This window comes from Salmo trutta, chromosome 13 (assembly GCF_901001165.1).
Source record: "Salmo trutta chromosome 13, fSalTru1.1, whole genome shotgun sequence".
Classification (NCBI taxonomy): Eukaryota; Metazoa; Chordata; class Actinopteri; order Salmoniformes; family Salmonidae; genus Salmo; species Salmo trutta.
The window spans coordinates 16,306,512-16,326,764 of NC_042969.1; the positions used below are offsets into that span (position 1 = coordinate 16,306,512).

The following is a 20,253-nucleotide window of genomic DNA, read 5'->3' on the forward strand; positions in this document are numbered from 1 at the left end:
GCCAGCTATTTGCTTGATCAATGGAATGTATTGTATATGCCTCCAGTTGTCGATTCAGCCTGTCTGAGGCACCAATATGACTTTGATCTCAAAGATTCAGTGTGCTCTGTTTGTACAGTGCATTCGGAAATTATTCACATTTAGTTATTACAGACCGAATTTAAAATGGATTACATTTATATTGTTTTTGTCATTGGCCAACACACAATACCCAATAATGTCAAAGTGGATAATTATTTTATATATTAAAAGCTAAAATGTCTTGTCCATAAGTATTCAACCCGTTTGTTATGGAAAGCCTAAATAAGTTCAGAAGTAAAAATGTGCTTTGCAAGTCACAAGTTGAATGGACTCGGCGTGCAATAAGTGTTTTTAACATTTTTTTTTTTTGAATGACTACGTAATCTCTACTGTACCCCACACAGTTGAGCAGTGAATTTCAAAAAAGATTCAACCACAGACCAGGGAGATTTAATACATTTTAGAATAAGGCTGTAACGTAACAAAATGTGGAAAAAGGGAATGGGTCTGAATGCTTTCCGAATGCTCTGTACATAGGGCAGCAGCCTCTAACGTGCAGTGTTGAGTAACGGGGTGGTAGCCGGCTAGTGACAGTCACGAAGTTCAGGGCAGGGTACTGAGTGGAGGCCGGCTAGTGATGGCTATTTAACAGTCTGATGGCCTTGACATAGAAGCTGTTTTTCAGTCTCTCGGGCCCAGCTTTAACGCCCCTGCACTGACCTCGCCTTCTGGATGATAGCAGGGTGAATAGGCTGTGGCTCGGGTGGTTGATGTCCTTGATGATCTTTTTGGCCTTCCTGTGACATCGGATGCAGTAGGTGTCCTGGAGGGCAAGCAGTGTGCCCCCGGTGATGAATTGGGCAGACCGCACCACCCTCTGGAGAGCACAGCGGTTGCGGGTGGTGTAGTTGCCGTACCAGGTGATGACGCAGCCCGACAGGATGTTCTCAATGCTGCATCTGTAAAAGTTTGTGAGGGTCTTCGAGGACAAGCCAAATTTCTTCAGCCTCCTGAGGTTGAAGAGGCGCTGTTGCGCCGCCTTCACCACACTGTCTGTGTTGGTAGACCATTTCAAATTGTCAGTGACGTGTACTCTGAGGAACTTGAAGCTATTCACCTTCTCCGCTGCGGGCCCATCGATGTTGGTGTGCTCCCTCTATTGTCTCCTGAAGTCCACGATCAGTTTCTTCGTTTTATTGACGTTTAGAGGTTATTTTCCTGGCACTACTCCACCAGGGCCCTCACTTCCTCCATGTAGGCTGTCATCATTGGTAATCAAATTGTATTAGTCACATGCGCCGAATACAACAGGTGTAGACCTTAGAGTGAAATGCTTACTTATGAGCCCCTATCTAACAGTGCAGTTTCACAAAATACTGATAAGACTAAGAGATAAAAGGAACAAGTAATTAAAGAGCAGCAGTAAAAAATAACAATGTATACAGGGGGGTGCCGGTATAGAGTCAATATGCGGGGGCACTGGTTAGTTTAGGTAGTATGTACATGTAGAGTTAATTAAAGTGACTGCATAGATGACAACAGAGTGTGGGGGGGGCAATGCAAATAGTCTGGGTAGCCATTTGACTATATGTTCAGGAGTCTTATGGCTTGGGGTAGAAGCTGTTTAGAAGCCTCTTGGACGTAGACTTGGCGCTCTGGGGTGGCTGGAGTCTTTGACAATTTGTATGGCCTTCCTCTGACACTGCCTGGTAAAAAAGGTCCTGGATGGCAGGAAGCTTGGCCCCAGTGATGTACTGGGCCATTCGCACTACCCTCTGTAGTGCCTTGCGGTCGGAGGCCGAGCAATTGCCATACCAGGCAGTGATGCAACCAGTCAGGATGCTCTCGATGGTGCAGCTGTAGAACCTTTTGAGGATCTGAGGACCCATGCCAAGTCTTTTCAGTCTCCTGAGGGGGAATAGGTTTTGTCGTGTCCGCTTCACGACTGTCATGGTGTGCTTGGACCATGTTAGTTTGTTGGTGATGTGGACACCAAGGAACTTGAAGCTCTCAACCTGCTCCACTACAGCCCTGTCGATGAGAATGGGGGCATGCTCGGTCCTCTTTTTCCTGTAGTCCACAATCATCTCCTTTGTCTTGATCAGGTTGAGGGAGAGGTTGTTGTCCTGGCACCACACGGCCAGGTCTTTGACCTCCTCCCAAAAGGCTGTCTCGTCGTTGTCAGTGATCAGGCCTACCACTGTTGTGTCATTGGCAAATTTAATGATGGTTTTGGAGTCGTGCCTGGCCATGCAGTCATGAGTGAACAGGGAGTACAGGGGGGGACTGAGCATGCACCCCTGAGGGGCCCCTGTGTTGAGGATCAGCGTGGCGGATGTGTTGTTACCTATCCTCACCACCTGGGGCGGCCCGTCAGGAAGTCCAGGATCCAGTTGCAGAGGGAGGTGTTTAGTCCCAGGGTCCTTAGCTTATTGATGAGCTTTGAGGGCACTATGGTGTTGAACGCTGAGCTGTAGTCAATGAATAGCATTCTCACTTAGGTGTTCCTTTTGTCCAGGTGGGAAAGGGCAGAGTGGAGTGCAATAGAGACTGCATCATCTGTGGATCTGTTTGGGCAGTATGCAAATTGAAGTTATCTTAATCAGGCATTCTCAGTACTGTTGTGTCGTCTGCAAACTTGATGATTGAGTAGGAGGCATGCGTGGACAGGGAGTACAGGAGGTGCTGAGGACGCGCCCCAGTGTTGAGGATCAGCGTAGTGGAGCTGTGGTTTCCTATCTTCACCACCTGGGGGCGGTCCGGCAGGAAGTGCAGGACCCAATTGCGCAGGGCAGGGTTCAGACCCAGGGTTCCGAGCTTGATGATTAGCTTGAAGGGTACTATGGTGTTGAAGGCTGAGCTGTAGTCAATGAACAGCATTTTTATTTTATTTAACCTTTTATTTAACTAGGCAAGTCAGTTAAGAACATATTCTTAGGCCTACCCGGGCCAAACCCTAACAAGGATGACGCTGGGCCAATTGTGTGCCGCCCTATGGGACTCCAAATCACAGCCGGTTGCGATACAGCCTGGATTCGAACCAGGGTCTGTAGTGACGCCTCTAGCACTGAGATGCAGTGCCTTAGAGCGCTGCGCCACTTGGGAGCCAGCATTCTTACATAGGTATTCCTCTTGTCCAGATGAGATAAGTCAGTGTGACGGCGACTCCATCATCTGTGGATATATTAGGGTGGTATACAAATTGAAGTGGGTATAGGATGTCAGGTAAGGTGGAGGTGATATGATCCTTAACTAGCCTCTCAAAGCATTGAGTGCTATTGGGCGATAGTAATTTAGTTCAGTTACTTTTGTTTTCTTGGGTACAGGAACAATGGCGGACATCTTGAAGCAAGTGGGGATAGCAGACTGGGATAGGGAGACACTGAGTATGTCTGTAAACACTCCAGCCAGCTGGTCTGCACATTTGTATTTATTTATTATTTTTTTATTTTTATTTCACCTTTATTTAAACAGGTAGGCTTATTGAGAACAAGTTCTCATTTACAATTGCGACCTGGCCAAGATAAAGCAAAGCAGTTCGACACATACAACAACACAGAGTTACACATGGAATAAACAAACGTACAGTCAATAATACAGTAGAAAAAGGTATATATACAGTGGGTGCAAATTAGGTAAAATAAGGGAGGTAAAGGCAATAAATAGGCCATAGTGGCGAAGTAATTACAATATAGCAATTAAACACTCATGTGCAAGTAGAGATACTGGGGTGCAAAGGAGCAAGATAAATAAATAAATACAGTATGGGGATGAGGTAGTTGGATGGGCTATTTACAGATGGGCTATGTACAGGTGCAGTGATCTGTGAGCTGCTCTGACAACTGGTGCTTAAAGTTAGTGAGGGAGATATGAGTCTCCAGCTTCAGTGATTTTTGCAGTTCGTTCCAGTCATTGGCAGCAGAGAACTGGAAGGAAAGGCGGCCAAAGGAGGAATTGGCTTTGGGGGTGACCAGTGAAATATACCTGCTGGAGTACGTGCTACAGGCGGGTGCTGCTATGGTGACCAGTGAGCTGAGATAAGGCGGGGCTTTACCTAGAAAAGACTTGTAGATGACGTGGAGCCAGTGGGTTTGGCGACGAATATGAAGTGAGGGCCAGCCAACGAGAGCATACAGGTCGCAGTGGTCGGTAATATATGGGGCTTTGGTGACAAAACAGATGGCGCTGTGATAGACTGCATCCAATTTGTTGAGTAGAGTGTTGGAGGATATTTTGTAAATGACATCACCGAAGTCGAGGATTGGTAGGATAGTCAGTTTTACGAGGGTATGTTTGGCAGCGTGAGTGAAGGATGCTTTGTCGCGAAATAGGAATCCGGTTCTAGATTTATTTTTGGATTGGAGATGCGTAATGTGAGTCTGGAAAGAGAGTTTACAGTCTAACCAGACACATAGGTAGTTGTCCACATATTCTAAGTCAGAACCGTCAGAACCGAGTAGTGATGCTGGATGGGCGGGCAGTTGCGGGCAGCGATCGGTTGAAGAGCATGCATTTAGTTTTACTTGCATTTAAGAGCAGTTGGAGGCCACGGAAGGAGAGTTGTATGGCATTGAAGCTCGTCTGGAGATTAATTAACACAGTGTCCAAAGAAGGGCCAGAAGTATACAGAATGGTGTCGTCTGCATAGAGGTGGATCAGAGAATCACCAGCAGCAAGAGCGACATCATTGATGTATACAGAGAAGAGAGTCAGCCCGAGAATTGAACCCTGTGGCACCCCCATAGAGACTGCCAGAGGTCCGGACAACAGGCCCTCCGATTTGACTCACTGAACTCTGTCTGAGAAGTAGTTGCTGAACCAGGCGAGGCAGTAATTTGAGAAACCAAGGCTGTTGAGTCTGCCGATAAGAATGTGGTGATTGACAGAGTCGAAAGCCTTGGCCAGGTCGATGAATACGGCTGCACAGTATTGTCTCTTACCGATGGCGGTTATGATATCGTTTAGGACCTTGAGCGTGGCTGAGGTGCACCCATGACCAGCTCTGAAACCAGATTGCATAGCAGAGAAGGTACGGTGGGATTCGAAATGGTTGGTAATCTTTGTTAACTTGGCTTTCGAAGACCTTAGAAAGGCAGGGTAGGATAGATATAGGTCTGTAGCAGTTTGGGTCTAGAGTGTATCCCCCTTTGAAGAGAGGGATGACCGCGGCAGCTTTCCACTCTTTGGGAATCTCAGACGATACGAAAGAGGTTGAACAGGCTAGTAATAGGGGTTGCAACAATTTCAGGCAGATAATTTTAGAAAGATAATTGTCTAGCCCGGCTGATTTGTAAGGGTCCAGATTTTGCAGCTCTTTCAGAACATCATCTATCTGGATTTGGGTGGAAGAGAAAGGGGGGAGGCTTGGGCGAGTTGCTGTGGGGGGGTGCAGGGCAGGGGTAGCCAGGTGGAAAGCATGGCCAGCTGTAGAGAAATGTTTATTGAAAATCTCAATTATCGTGGATTATCAGTGGTAAGTGTTTCCTAGCCTCAGTGCAGTGGGCAGTTTAGAGGAGGTGCTCTTATTCTCCATGGACTTTAGTGTCCCAGAACTTTTTTGAGTTTGTGCTGCAGGATGCAAATTTCTGTTAGGAAAGCTAAGGTTATCTTTTTCAAACTGCCTGTGTATATTGGTTCCTAACTTCCCTGAAAAGTTGTATATGACAGGGGCTATTCGATGCTAATGCAATACGCCACAGGATGTTTTTGTGCTGGTCAAGGGCAGTCAGGTCTGGAGTGAACCAAGGGCTATATCTGTTCCTGGTTTGAATTTTTTTGAATGGGGCATGCTTATTTAAGATGGTGAGGAAGGCACTTTTAAAGAATAACCAGGCATCCTCTACTGATGGGATGAGGTCAATATCCTTCCAGGATACCCGGTCCAGGTCGATTAGAAAGGCCTGATTGCTGAAGTGTTTTAGGGAGCGTTTGACAGTGATGAGGGGTGGTTGTTTGACCGAGGACCCATTACGGATGCAGGCAATGAGGCAGTGATTGCTGAGATCTTGGTTGAAGACAGCAGAGGTATATTTGGAGGGCAGGTTGGTTAGGATGATATCTATGAGGGTGCCTGTGTTTACGGATTTGGGGTTGTTCCTGGTAGGTTCATTAATAATTTGTGTGAAATTGAGGGCATCAAGCTTAGATTGTAGGATGGCCGGGGTGTTAAGCATGTCCCAGTTTAGGTCACCTAGCAGCACGAGCTCTGAAGATAGATTGGGGGGGGGGGGGGGGGGGGGGTAATCAATTCACATATGGTGTCCAGGGCACAGTTGGGGGCAGAGGGTGGTCTATAGCAAGTGGCAACGGTGAGAGACTTGTTTCTGGAAAGGTGGATTTTTAAAAGTAGAAGCATGAATTGTTTGGGTACAGACCTGGATAGTAAGACAGAACTCTGCAGGCTATCTCTGCAGTAGATTGCAGCTCCGCCTCCTTTGGCAGTTCTGTCTTGTCGGAAAATGTTATAGTTATGGATGGAAATTTCAGGGTTTTTGGTGGTCTTCCTAAGCCAGGATTCAGACACGGCTAAGACATCCCTGTTGGCAGAGTGTGCTAAAGCAGTGAATAAAACAAACTTGGGGAGGAGGCTTCTAATGTTAACATGCATGAAACCAAGGCTTTTATGGTTACAGAAGTCAACAAATGAGAGCACCTGGGGAATGGGAGTGGAGCGAGGCACTGCAGGGCCTGGATTAACCTCTACATCACCAGAGGGAGAGTAGGATAAGGGTACGGCTAAAGGCTATAAGAACTGGTCGTCTAGTACGTTCGGAACAGAGTAAAAGGAGCAGGTTTGAGGACGCGCTCGGTGGACGCGGCTCGGGATACAGTCTGGGCCAACAGCCTTGCAAGGGTTAACACACTTAAATGTCTTACTCACGGAGGAGAGCCCAAATTCAGGGGGTTGAACACTTATCTAATCAAGATATATTAGTGTTTTATTTTTCATCACTTTTTTTTTTACAAACGTTCGTTTTGACAGAGTATTTTGTGTAGCTCGTTGTAAAAAGGACAAATCCATGATAGTACCATTTTGTAACACAACAAAATTTGGAAAAAGTCAAGGGGTGTGAATACTTTCTGAAGGCACTGTACATGTCAGTGATTTTGGAATAGGGCTTTGCTTGAGAAATTTGGACTGAGATGATAGGGGAAGAAAATAGACGTTTTATACTATACTTGCCTGCAGGGCAGAAAATCCTAAATGTTTTTAAATGTATATAGGTCAGAGGCCTGTGGACAGTTGACACATCTCCCCCTATGCAAATAAAGTCTGGGGGGAAGGTTATTTGACACTCAAAACTTATCTACCGTCACGTGAGAACAAGTAACGTGACATAAAGCCAGTGAACGGGAAGTGCTCTCAGTACCTCCCAAATAATTTCACCAAAGACAAGGAGGGGTGTAATCATTTGTTCAGACCATAGCAAACGGAAAAAGTTTAGCAACGAAAACGTGAGTTTCTATTTGACACATTCTGATAGATCCCGCCCCATTTGATTCTGTTTAAGAAACGTTTTGCAACAGAGTTGGCGAAATGAATACGCTCCAGTACAGTATGTTTAGAAACTTTGTGACTTCCCTGTGAAAACAGATTTGTTTGACGCTGTTTGTTGTTCTGGTCTATCACCTTGAGCCAACTCTTTACAAGCGGCCACCACAAAAGTTTTCGATTGAGCTGGACAGATTGAAGGAAACAGGTAAAATCGTATATTTCCTACCTGCTTTCACAAAGGATAGATTCGTGTGTGGTCGGTCAACACATTTTTCTATCTACAAATTTAGACATTCTGTAGGCTGGTGGGCTATTTGAGTTGCTGACATTGGAAATATCTAGCCTTAATATAAGTTTTTTTTATATATATATATTGTTTCTGTGGTAACTTAGTCTAATGCAATGCATGGAAACGTTGTGGCAAAACGGGATCAGCTTTTTTGTTTTTGACTGACAAGATAGGAGGCAACCTTTGCTAACTTGGATAGATATAATGTTGCAAACAACAACGTCTCGTGATTACATCTGCAACTCTCCCCGCGAAATTAATACATTTTAATTTGATTGAAGCTGGACGAATTTGCGGATTTTTGATTTTGTGATCCTTTTCTGGCAAAGCGAAACCAAACCTATCACCCTTCTAACATCATTCTATTCATCTACTATCTATTTAGTCATCTATTAATAGCTAGTAAGTCATCTATCAATGTCAAGATAGTTATTTATTTTTATAAATACATTTCATGCAATTGTACAATACTTTATGACTAGCGGCATTAGCAGAATCTTTTTTTAATATGACGAATTATAGGGTAGCTTGCTGAACCTGACAAATGGATCAATAAAAACATACAATACGAGAAGGGAAGACACAAATGGATTATGACATTATTTAAACTGGAGGAGGAAATTATCCAAAAGCAAACACTGACCCAACAATGATAAAGAGTGGTTGTGTGCACTAACAGGAAATTGCTGATGCTCCCTGTTGGTGCCAATAAAATACTGTACTGTTGTTCACTCAGTTAAGTTGAGAATTTTTATAACTAAAAGACAGACTATATTCTTTTCATTTTCTTCTCTTTACAGCAATAACCATTTGCTTTACAAACTATGTTTTGAAATATTGCGATATGCCTGCCTGCTCCTCTCTACTTTTCACTGAACGCAACTCAACAATCATGTATTTGGTCTTTGCTGCGTGCGCTGCCTTTCCTTACGACTGTGAGCAATGCGATTTTAAAACAGTCCAGAACTTTTATTTTATTTTAAAGAAGCTAATGATCCACTGTGGCCAAATAATGCTTTACTAGGCTATTTTGAATGGTTTTATAAGAAAAGGCTAATTTGAATAAATAATATCAGCGATTATTTATCTTTGTATTGAATTGTTGTGTCCATGTATTGTATTATAGGGAATATCATGTATTGTAGCCTTTATATCACGTTGTGCAATCAGTGTTTTCATGAGACAAGTGCATGGGTCTCTTCCCTCTATCCTATCAAGGGACACAGACCCTGTCATCCTGATTGACTCCTCACACCAGTTTGTTGTGCCACAGTGAACACAAATTATTTGAGTAATGTCCAATCTTTTAAACACTCACATATGCAGACCTAAAACTCATCTGTATTGACAATCCGATGTGTGCTTTAATGGATATTAACAATGATTCTGGGGGTTCTTAATAAGCAGCCAATAATCCTGGACTCTATTGGAACCCTGTTGGTATTTACAGTTTTGAAATGGCAGATGATAAGTAGGAGTGATACACAGAGACTATTGTATTACCATTCTTTCTTCATGGTTATTGCATTTTACAGACCCGTCCACTAGCTGTCAAATCCTTGCTTACTCCATCCTTGTTTCCTCCATCCCTCGCCTCTTTCAAAGCACATCGGAGGAGAAGGAGGCCTGAGGGGAGGAACCTTCAATCCTCTCCCCAATGTGCTTTGGCAGGGTGAGGAATGAAGGAAACAAGGAAAGAGAATTTGACGGCTAGTAAAATTTTTAGACAGTACGTTCCTATATGTACAGTTGAAGTCGGAAGTTTGCATACACTTATGTTGGAGTCATTAAAACTCGTTTTTCAACTACTCCACAAATTTCTTGTTAACAAACTATAGTTTTGGCAAGTCGGTTAGGACATCTACTTTGTGCATGACACAAGTCATTTTTTCAACAATTGTTTAGACAGATTATTTCGCTTATAATTCACTGTATTACAATTCCAGTGGGTCAGAAGTTTACATACACTAAGTTGACTGTGCCTTTAAACAGCTTGGAAAATTCCAGAAAACGATGTCATGGCTTTAGAAGCTTCTGATACGCTAATTGACGTAATTTGAGTCAATTGGAGGTGTACCTGTGGATGTATTTCAAGGTCTACCTTCAAACTCAGTGCCTCTTTGCTTGACATCATGGGAAAATCAAAAGGAATCAGCCAAGACTTCAGAAAAAAATGGTAGACCTTCACAAGTCTGGTTCATCCTTGGGAGCAATTTCCAAACACCTGAAGGTACCACGTTCATCTGTACAAACAATAGTACGCAAGTATAAACACCATGGGACCACACAGCCGTCATACCGCTCAGGAAGGAGACGCATTCTGTCTCCTATAGATGAACGTACTTTGGTGCGAAAAGTGCAAATCAGTCCCAGTTCAACAGCAAAGGACCTTGTGAAGGTGCTGGAGGAAACGGGTATAAAAGTATCTATATCCACAGTAAAACGAGTCCTATATCGACATAACCTGAAAGGCCGCTCAGCAAGGAAGAAGCCACTGCTCCAAAACCGCCATAAAAAAGCCAGACTACGGTTTGCAACTGCACATGGGGACAAAGATCATACTTTTTGGAGAAATGTCCTCTGGTCTGATGAAACAAAAATAGAACTGTTTGGCCATAATGACCATTGTTATGTTTGGAGTAAAAAGAGGGAGGCTTGCAAGAAGAACACCTTCCCAACCGTGAGGCACGAGGGTGGCAGCATCATGTTGTGGGGGTGCTTTGCTGCAGGAGGGACTAGTGCATTTCACAAAATAGATGGCATCATGAGGCAGGAGAATTATGTGGATATATTGAAGCAACATCTCAAGACATCAGTCAGGAAGTTGAAGCTTGGTCGCAAATGGGTCTTCCAAATGGACAATGACCCCAAGCATACTTCTAAAGTTGTGGCAAAAGGGCTTAAGGACAACAAAGTCAAGGTATTGGAGTGGGCATCACAAAGCCCTAACCTCAATCCTATAGAAAATCTGTGGGCAGAACTGAAAAGGCGTGTGCGAGCAAGGAGGCCTACAAACCTGACTCCGTTACACCAGCTCTGTCAGGAGGATTGGGACAACATTTTTGTGGAAGGCTACCCGAAACGTTTGACCCAAGTTAAACAATTAAAGGCAATGCTACCAAATACTAATTGAGTGTATGTAAACTTCTGACCCACTGGGAATGTGATGAAATAAATGAAAGCTGAAATAATTTTCTCTACTATTATTCTGACATTTCACATTCTTAAACTGGTGATCCTAACTGACCCAAGACAAGGAATTTTTACTAGGATTAAATGTCAAGAATTGTGAAACTGAGTTTAAATGTATTTGGCTAAGGTGTATGTAAACTTCCGACTTCAACTGTACATATCACCCACAATTACCTTCGACTCGGTACTGGTACCCTGTGAAATGAGGACAGGATTTGACTGCTGGTGGGTGGATAAAATGCAATGTAACCATAAACAAAGCATAGTGATACAGAAGTATTAGTTAAATTGTTGTGACTATCTTAAATATAAAATAGGTATATTTCTCAATTTCTATCAGGGGATTGATGGATGTATTAATAGATTACTTTATAGATGAATATAATGAAGTTAGAAGGGTGAACTGCTGCTATTTTGAAGGAACAGGAAGTGTTTGTTTGCATTTGGCTAGTGACACATTCCACATTTAACCCCACCCACTTGTGAAATTCTAAATATCAAGTGTTTTTATGTTTATATGGCAAAAACTGGAACAAACATTTTTTTTAAATAAATAAACATTTGGCCAAAATGTACACGGACGATCTTGGTTCAGTCTCTCCCCAGTCTAAATGTCTATGGTTTAACCTATTTTTAGTGACCCACATCAAGGGTGGTGTATTGAGGCCTTTGCACTGACTTGTGGTCAGAATTTAATTCGTTGTGAAGTGCAGCTTGAGTGGAAATTCCACTGTCGAAATTCATGTGACTTTTTCGGTTAGTCAGAGGGGAAGAATGCACTTTGTCTTTCCCTTATCTGCGGTCACCTGATTTTTGAAGCAACCGCCATACACATACCATTTCTCTCTCTTCGCTTTATCCCTCAGTACTTTTATCTATTCACTGTTTCTATCCGATCTCCTTTCCATCTCCCTGTCTCGTTACCTTCTTCCTCTCCCTCTAGGCCTATCTCTAGGTGGCAATGGGTTCTATGTTCCGCAGTGAGGAGGTGTGCCTGGTGCAGCTCTTCCTCCAGTCTGGTTCAGCCTACAACTGTGTCAGTGAACTGGGAGAACTGGGCTTGGTCGAGTTCAGAGATGTGAGTTCTGTCCTCTCCTGACCTTGTTTGTCTTGTATCTTCACTAAGAATGACTGTCTCAGAAACAGTAGCTCTAACTAACGTCTCTACCATCTTGCTATTAAGTTTGAAATTAGCGACATTAGCTGACGTGTAGTAAATCCTCGCGTGAATAACTTGAGTAACTGTGTGTCTGTTGTACTCTTCCCTCTGTGGTGAATCAGTTGAACCCCAACGTCAACTCCTTCCAGAGGAAGTTTGTGGGGGAGGTGAGACGATGTGAGGAACTGGAGAAAACCTTCTGTAAGTATCTAGATCCCTCACTATCGGCTCCTAAAACAAGGCCGCTCATTAAAGCTATCCTAATACAAGAAAATGATGTTTGACCATTGTCTCCTATGCATTGGCTTTCTCTCCTTACATCTCTCCCTCCATCTCGCTCTCTTTTCATCCTTCTCTCCACTCAGCGTTCCTGGAGCAGGAGATCAATCGGTCTCTGTGGCCCCCCCTCCATGGCCCCCTCCCTTCCCCCTGCCCGACACCCTCGGCCCCCCAGCCCAGAGACCTACTTACCATTGAGGAAGAGAGTGAGAGGATGGCCAGGGAGCTCAAAGAGGTGTCCAGGAACAGAGACAGTCTCAGAGCCCAGATGACCCAGCTCAGCCAATACAAAGGTGTTCTCACCCAGACCCACTCCCTCACCGCCTCACAGGTCAGAACTACACCACCCAGACCCACTCCCTCAGAACTACAACTACTGTTTGGATGTATTAAAGTGGAGAACTACAATCGCATAACTATTTTCATTGTTCCTCTGACAGGGTCCGCCGCCTCCACTGGAAACAGGAGACACATTGGAGCCTAACCGACAGGATGTCCACCTCAGGTAAACCTCATTGGTCAAAGAGATTGCCAGTGTCTTTCCACTTAATTTTTTTTACATTGGCTCTGGACAATGACTGATTTCCATTTTCCAGTTGGTCAACATACTCTTTATGCCAACTTACCTCGTTGTTTTTTATTTCTCCCATCCCTCATTTGCAGTTTTGTGGCCGGTGTGGTCCACCCCTGGAAAGTCCCTTCGTTCGAGCGGTTGCTATGGCGAGCGTGCCGTGGTTACATCATCGTGGACTTCAGAGAGATGGAGGAGCAACTAGAGCATCCTGTCACGGTGAGGAGAGGAAGAAAGGAAGAGGAGCTCTATACTAAAAGTAGAGTAGCAAGTAAGATGGTCAGTGAGTCAACGCGTCTAATATTTGATGTGATGGCAGGGGGAGATGCAGTGGACGGTGTTCCTCATATCCTACTGGGGAGATCAGATCGGACAGAAGGTCAAGAAGATCTGTGATTGGTGCGTAAACCTGTCCACTTCTCCTTCGTTGTGATATTTGACACATTGCAGTGGTTCATGTTTAATGACCCATGTCTTTCTTGCACCTCCTCAATAACTTGCATTCCCAGCTTCCACACACAGACATTTGTGTACCCCGACAGCCCCACGGAGAGAGAGGAGATTCTCCAGGGACTGCAGGGCAGAATTGAAGACATCAAATCTGTAAGGCAGACTACCCCTGTATAAAACACATTCACCTTCATCTTTGTTGCTGTATCACCGACGTCAATAAGAATCACATTGGGAACAGCAAACAGTGAGCGAACATGTACTTTTAAAGTTGCCTCACACTCCATCTCTAATCCATCCCTTGTCCTCCTTCACCCCTCCCCAGGTCCTGTCCCAGACAGAGCACTACCTCCAGCAGCTGTTGGTGCGTGTTGTAGCCGTGCTGCCCCAGTGGAAGGTGCGGGTCCAGAAGTCTAAGGCTGTCCAGGCTGTGCTGAACCTCTGCAGCCCCTCCGTTACCGACAAGTGTCTGATCGCTGAGGCCTGGTGTCCCGTCAGCAAGCTGCCCGAACTACAGAGTGCCCTGAGAGAAGGAGGGGTGAGGGAAGGGAAAGAATGTGTGAGATTGAGTAACCAAGCAAGATGCAAGGCAACAAGAGAGGGTTGTCTTTGGTCATGCTGTTTAAACTGAGGAATGGATGTAATTTTTCGAGGTACCCCAAAAGTGTACGACTTTAAGCCCCTTCATTTTCTCTCTGGCTCTCCCCCTATCAGAGGAAGAGTGGCAGTGGGATGGACTCGTTCTACAACCGCCTCCCCTGCTCCACCCCTCCTCCCACCCTGTTCCCTACCAACTCCTTCACGGCCGGCTTCCAGAGCATCGTAGAGGCTTACGGAGTGGCCAGTTACCGTGAGGTTAACCCAGGTATCAATCAATACATGTATCACTTCAAACCGCCAACCCTCCGACAGACCAACCCAGGGAAGAACCACCTCTAGTATATGTAAATTATCAGAAATATTATCTCTCGTTTTCTCGCTCAACCCTCTTATTCCCGTTCTCCATAGCCGTGTACACCATCATCACGTTCCCCTTCCTGTTTGCGGTGATGTTTGGGGACGTGGGTCACGGCCTGCTGATGTTCCTGGCTGCCCTCTGGATGGTCCTGGAGGAGAAGGACCCCAAACTCAGGAACAACACCAATGAGGTTGTGCACACAAACACGTCACACTCTTTCATACACACACTTTAAATTGAGAGACTGACAATTATACTGATTCAGAGGAACAGTCCTAATATAAAGTCTGTGTGTGTGGTTTAGATCTGGAGGATGATGTTTGGAGGACGCTATCTGATCCTGTTGATGGGACTGTTCTCTGTCTACACCGGGGCCATCTACAACGAGTGTTTCAGCAGAGGACTCAGCCCCTTCAGCTCCGGCTGGCACGTACGACCCATGTTCGAGAGCGGAGAGTGGCGGTAAGGACACATGCCGCATCACTCACACTTGCGTAACAGCACCACAATCCTTTTTCTGATTGACCTGTATCTTTTAAAATATTTGAGTTCTGTATCTTTCTCTCGCTCAGTCCAACAACTCTTAAAGAGAACAACTTCCTGTCCCTGGACCCTAACATCACTGGGGTTTTTACAGGACCCTATCCTTTTGGCATCGACCCGGTATGGAAATCCACCACACTGCCTCCTCTCTCTCTCTCTCTCTCCCTTCCTAATTTCTGTCTGTCTCTCTGTGTGTGTGACTGTTTCCATGGCTCAGTTATGAGTAACTGTGCTGTGTGGTCCTCAGATCTGGGGTCTGTCCAGCAACCACCTGACATTCCTTAACTCCTACAAGATGAAGATGTCCGTCATCATCGGGGTGATCCACATGACCTTCGGAGTCTGTCTGTCCTTCTTCAACTACAAGTGAGGGAACATTGTGTTAGTTTGTTTGTGTGTGTATTGAAATGCAAGGGACTATCGCTGTAATCTACACATTTTCTCACGTCCCTCTCCTGCGATCCCGACTCTCTCTCTACTCAAACCAATACCTTTGCCTATGCATTCCTTTCTCTTAAACCTATGATTCCCTCTACCCACCCACCTCTCTTTGGCTATCTTTTTTCATCCCTCTCTCACTCGGCCATCCCTCTCCTCCCTCCCATCCTTCTCTCCCCCATCTCTCTCTCTCTCTCTCTCTCTCTCTCTCTCTCTCTCTCTCTCTCTCTCCCTCCAGACACTTTAACCAGTTGAGCAGTGTATTCCTGGTACTGATCCCAGAGCTGTTCTTCATGCTGTGTCTGTTTGGTTACCTGGTCTTCATGGTCATCTTCAAGTGGCTGGCCTTCGACACGGCCCACTCTAACTCCACCCCCAGCATCCTCATCCACTTCATAGACATGTTCCTATTCACAGTGAACAAGGAAAACCCGCCCCTCTACAAAGGACAGGTGTGTGTTTTGTAGGGAAACCTCCCACTGTTTGGAACGGTTACAGTATATGTATGGAAGGGCACACAACGGGCTCACTACAAAATACTTAATTGTTTAAAGTATGCTTAATGTTTGCTGAATCCTTGAAAACATCATCTATAGGAAAACAATGGTATGGTAGCATGCTCACCCCTAAGTACAACCTGCCACTATGTGGTGACGTTCTAACTCCCGCTCTCTGCACTGTAGATGTTGGTGCAGCAGATCCTGGTGGTGCTGGCGCTGTGTTCTGTTCCAGTCCTACTGCTGGGGAAACCCATCCATCAATACATTACACACAAGAGGAACCATCGGCACATGGTGAGCAACTTGACTCTGACTGAGCTTTTGCTATGTGTATTGATTTTATTGTAAATATCTAGCATCACTTTGTTTCTTCTGTATGTGAGTTGGTCTGGTGTGATTCTGTGTCCTCCAGGCAGGAGAGAGCCGCCCCCTGTTAACTGAGAACAATTCCATCAACGCTCATCAGGGAGAGCTGGAGACAGAGAGTCACAAAGAGGAGGTGGAAAGGGGGCATTATCACTGTGTTACCTATGCTAGCTCTATTTCTGTGTTCGCAGAGGCTTAGCTAGTGACACGTTTAACGTATTACTCAGTCCGCCAACTTTTCAACCCCCCCCTTTAAAAAATAAAATAAATAGCACATTCTCTGTGTCTGTAGGAGTTTGATGCTGCTGATGTGTTCATGCACCAGGCCATCCACACCATAGAGTACTGTCTAGGCTGCATCTCCAACACAGCCTCTTACCTACGACTGTGGGCCCTGAGTCTTGCACATGCACGTGAGTCACACACACACACACACACCCTCGTTCTCCACTGATTTGTAGTGACTCACCGCAAACTGACTCACATTTTTAAATAGTACTAACTCGCTGTAGCTCCTATTTCGTGTGTTCCCCCTCCGTCCCTCCAGAGCTGTCAGAGGTGCTCTGGGTGATGGTGATGCGTATCGCCCTAAACGGGCAAGGCTACGTGGGATCTGTGGTCCTGTTTGTAGTCTTTTCCTTCTTCGCTGTGCTGACAGTCTCCATCCTCCTGGTCATGGAGGGCCTGTCTGCCTTCCTGCATGCCTTGCGTCTGCACTGGTAAGAGATTGGGAGATGGTTGGGGGGAAAGACAGAATGAGTGAACGAGAGGCGTGTGTGACTGGAGGATTGGAGAAAATATATTATGTGCAATATTGTCTGTTGATTTTTCTTTGTTTCTCTCCTAGGGTGGAGTTCCAGAATAAGTTCTACAGCGGAACAGGCTACAAGCTGAACCCTTTTGCCTTCTCTTCTCTAATCCACGCCTCGTCCGCTATGTGATCAATTTATTGATTGTTTTAAATATGTTTGCCAAATGGTTATGTTAATTATTCAATCAGTCACTTGCTCTGCACCTATCGCTCCCCTGCACATTTGAGAATGATTGCTCTCTTTTGTTGAAAGCTTGGTGTTTGAAGAACTTGTTCAATGTCCAAGAATGCATTGAGGACTTTGGACTGTGTTATTGATTGTTTGTGCCCATTTCAGCATGCATGTTGTGTGATCAGAATATCTATGTTGTTCCTTCTGTATGTACATTTAGATAATTCATGTTTTTTATCATTCACATTCTCTTAGTTTATCATTCTAAGCATGATTTGAAAGCTGTTGTAATATCTTCATAGTGTTTGGTTGAATAACTCAGGAAATGGTTGCTATTGACTTTTACACATGATGAAAGTGATCTCAAAGTCTGTAAAGATAAAGGACACCAGTTGTCTAAACACATCTGGTCTGAAAGAGAATCACATGATGGCTGTGCTGCTTTTGTTATTGGTAATGTGTGCGACCCTTTATGGTACTCGACACCTGTTTCTTATGTCGTATTTGGACACGGTGAATGATTATGGAAAGGAAACTTGTCAACTATGTCATTCACATTATGTCTGATATGAGCAGAGAACCATCTGGATGAAGATAAACTTTGATTTGTGTGCCTTTGAGCCCATCTAGTTTTCATGTTTGTAATCAGGCCTTATCTGTTCATTAGTCACTGAGACTGATCATGGAACTTACTCAAGCCTTTTGGAACAACTGTTAGTCTGCTGCATTCTCTGTATCCTGGTTCACATCATGCTGTCTTTGTTTTTACTATTAGTGTGATAAACTCTATGGCTGAAATGAAATTAAAGCTGTTTTTTTCTTACAGTTCTTGTGTGGATGTACGTGTGACTTGGTATTCCTATTGTAGAAATGAGGCGAGGAGGCCATTTTCTAAATTATGGACATGAACTAAAATTGGTTTCATTTGACTTTAATTCTCACTTCCATCTGTGGTACGTGGGTTGTGGTGTAAATGCGTATGAAGCGCAAGAGTGCCTCACTATGGCGAGAGGGGACACTGAACCAGATGTCAATGATGAAAAAGGAAGTGGTCAATGTAAAGTGTAAAAGATGGCGGCACACATGTCAAGGCGTTGTTTATTGAATAATATCGACAGTAATGATTCTCTTTTGAGTCGCTACAGTGGATGATCAAGTATAGTCTGAACTTTATTCATATGACCACATACGGAATGAGATGGCAGTGTTGGATGAATTAAGTCAATGTGCGAGCTGAGTGGTTCTCAAATCGAGTAAGAAAATACTGATCTCCGTTGATGCCAAATGTGTTGTGTAAATCCTAATGAACATTTATTTTTGATTAGCATGTTCCTAATGCTGCTCTATACTCCTCCGTGCTCTTATTTTAATCCCCCTCTTCAGTCCGTTGTACGAGCCAGGCGGCGCCCCAACCAGAGCCCACTGTAGATAATGAAGCCGTGAACCCTGTAGCTCAGTTGGTAAGAGCATGGTGTTTGCAATGCCAGGGTTGTGGGTTCGATTCCCACGGGGGGCCAGCACAGAAAGAAAAAAAAAAATGTATGAAATGTATGCATTCACTACTGTAAGTCGCTCTGGATAAGAGCGTCTGCTAAATGACTAAAAAATAAAATAACCAACGTTTGTGAACAGAAACCTGCGGAACCTAGAGCAGATGGCTTTAGCGGTGGAGAACTTGGCCCTCTCAAAAGTTCTACCATAGGTGTGGCTACCTCTGTGCCTGTTCATACTTGGACAGATGTACACTTTTACAACCCATCTTGCCTTTCTCTTCTCCACCTCTACCCCCCCATTTCCTTCAGGTTGGTGTTCTCGCGCTCCCAGCACCACGTGACAGCAGAGGTGTTTGCCAACAGTGATCCAGAGCCCTGTGCTGTTGTGTTCCACCAGAGTGGGCCCTGAAGCGTGAGCTTGGTTCCACTCATTGTGTGGCAGCCAGCCAGGCTGTGGGCGAGGTGCTGGCACAGAGGTGTCGTCAGGCTGGCATCATTAGGATGGTGTACAGACATCCCCTGGCAGTACCGCTCTGGTGCTGTAAGTACAGGCGGATGTTTGAGACAGTCCATGTTGCAGTAGTCCTGATGAGGTACATACAGAGGCAGTATCATATGCTATAGGGATTTTGACCAAAGGACTGTCAAGTCATCCATGTGACAACAGGCTTCATGTTGTTTGAGGTTGTGTTTAGGGAGATATGTTAAACACTTTTTTTCCCCCAGGTTGTCGTTTCGGACAGCGATGAAAGAGGGAGGAGTTACTCTCAGTGAACCACGACAATAATTCATCAGGATTTGACTTTAGGGGCCAAAAGTTTCCATTATACTAGTATTATGTAAATACAAAAATAACTAAAAGGCTCTTAGCCAAGCCAACAAAATATCCCTTTTTGTTGTATCGTGTTGACAAGTACACAGAAAACAGTGTATAATTCAAAAAAAAAAGGCAGACAAATGAACATGACATTGGTTACTCTGAAACATTTATTCACTCATACAGTATCGCTGTAAACAAATGTGCTGAAAACAGTGGGGGAGATAACACTTATCCAGAACAATGACAGATACAGGTCATTGTTCGATTTGATTGCAGTACAGCAGAGGTTGGCTCAGGCAGTGTCAATGGGATGATGTGGTGGAAACTTGTTTCAATGATGAATATAAAAAACAGCCAGCTGAAGACTTAAATAAAAAAAAATATATAGGGTCGATAAAGAAATCAGCATGAAGAGCGGAAGAACCATCCAGTTTAAGTTCAGAAACTTTCAACAGAATGCCAAAACTACCTCAATCCTCTCAAAAGTCCAAGATAGACACAAAAACCCTACCGTAACCTGACCAACATCATGCACGCTGGTCATAAACAGGAAAGTCAGAGGACATACACAGAGGAACGCATTCAATGCAAGTAGCTACATAATAACATGATCCCATTCAAGCAAGGAACAAGACAAACCTTTAATCAATATGAAAAAAAGCCACCAGCTCGGAGAAATAGCAAGATACCGTAGAT

At 44.5% G+C, this 20,253-nt stretch overlaps 1 protein-coding gene across 2 annotated transcripts; it reads left to right on the plus strand.

Annotated features, from left to right (window-relative positions):
* The first annotated feature begins 7,357 nt into the window (after window positions 1-7,357).
* LOC115205323 (V-type proton ATPase 116 kDa subunit a) lies at window positions 7,358-18,069 on the plus strand. Of its 2 annotated transcripts, none has more exons than XM_029771154.1 (20): window positions 7,358-7,476; window positions 11,941-12,075; window positions 12,279-12,357; window positions 12,522-12,766; window positions 12,876-12,940; window positions 13,099-13,225; window positions 13,326-13,405; window positions 13,516-13,609; window positions 13,782-13,994; window positions 14,171-14,321; window positions 14,465-14,604; window positions 14,719-14,876; window positions 14,987-15,077; window positions 15,205-15,323; window positions 15,634-15,847; window positions 16,079-16,189; window positions 16,308-16,394; window positions 16,554-16,674; window positions 16,809-16,980; window positions 17,109-18,069. In XM_029771154.1, exons 2-20 carry the CDS (start codon window positions 11,959-11,961, stop codon window positions 17,200-17,202), a joined length of 2,478 nt encoding a protein of 825 aa, XP_029627014.1. In that variant the 5' UTR covers window positions 7,358-7,476; window positions 11,941-11,958; the 3' UTR covers window positions 17,203-18,069. The 2 variants fall into 2 exon arrangements, with proteins under 2 accessions (XP_029627014.1, XP_029627013.1); XM_029771153.1 differs by lacking the exon at window positions 7,358-7,476 and adding an exon at window positions 7,496-7,721.
* The last annotated feature ends 2,184 nt before the right edge of the window (window positions 18,070-20,253 follow it).

What these genes read in the sequence shown, in the direction of transcription:
- LOC115205323 (XM_029771154.1), top strand. Translation starts at nt 11,959, where the DNA reads ATGGGTTCTATGTTCCGCAGTGAGGAGGTGTGCCTGGTGCAGCTCTTC. An exon ending in GGAACTGGAGAAAACCTTCT is followed by an intron (nt 12,358 to 12,521) that starts GTAAGTATCTAG and finishes CTCTCCACTCAG; the next exon opens with CGTTCCTGGAGCAGGAGATC. An exon ending in CCTGAGTCTTGCACATGCAC is followed by an intron (nt 16,675 to 16,808) that starts GTGAGTCACACA and finishes CCGTCCCTCCAG; the next exon opens with AGCTGTCAGAGGTGCTCTGG.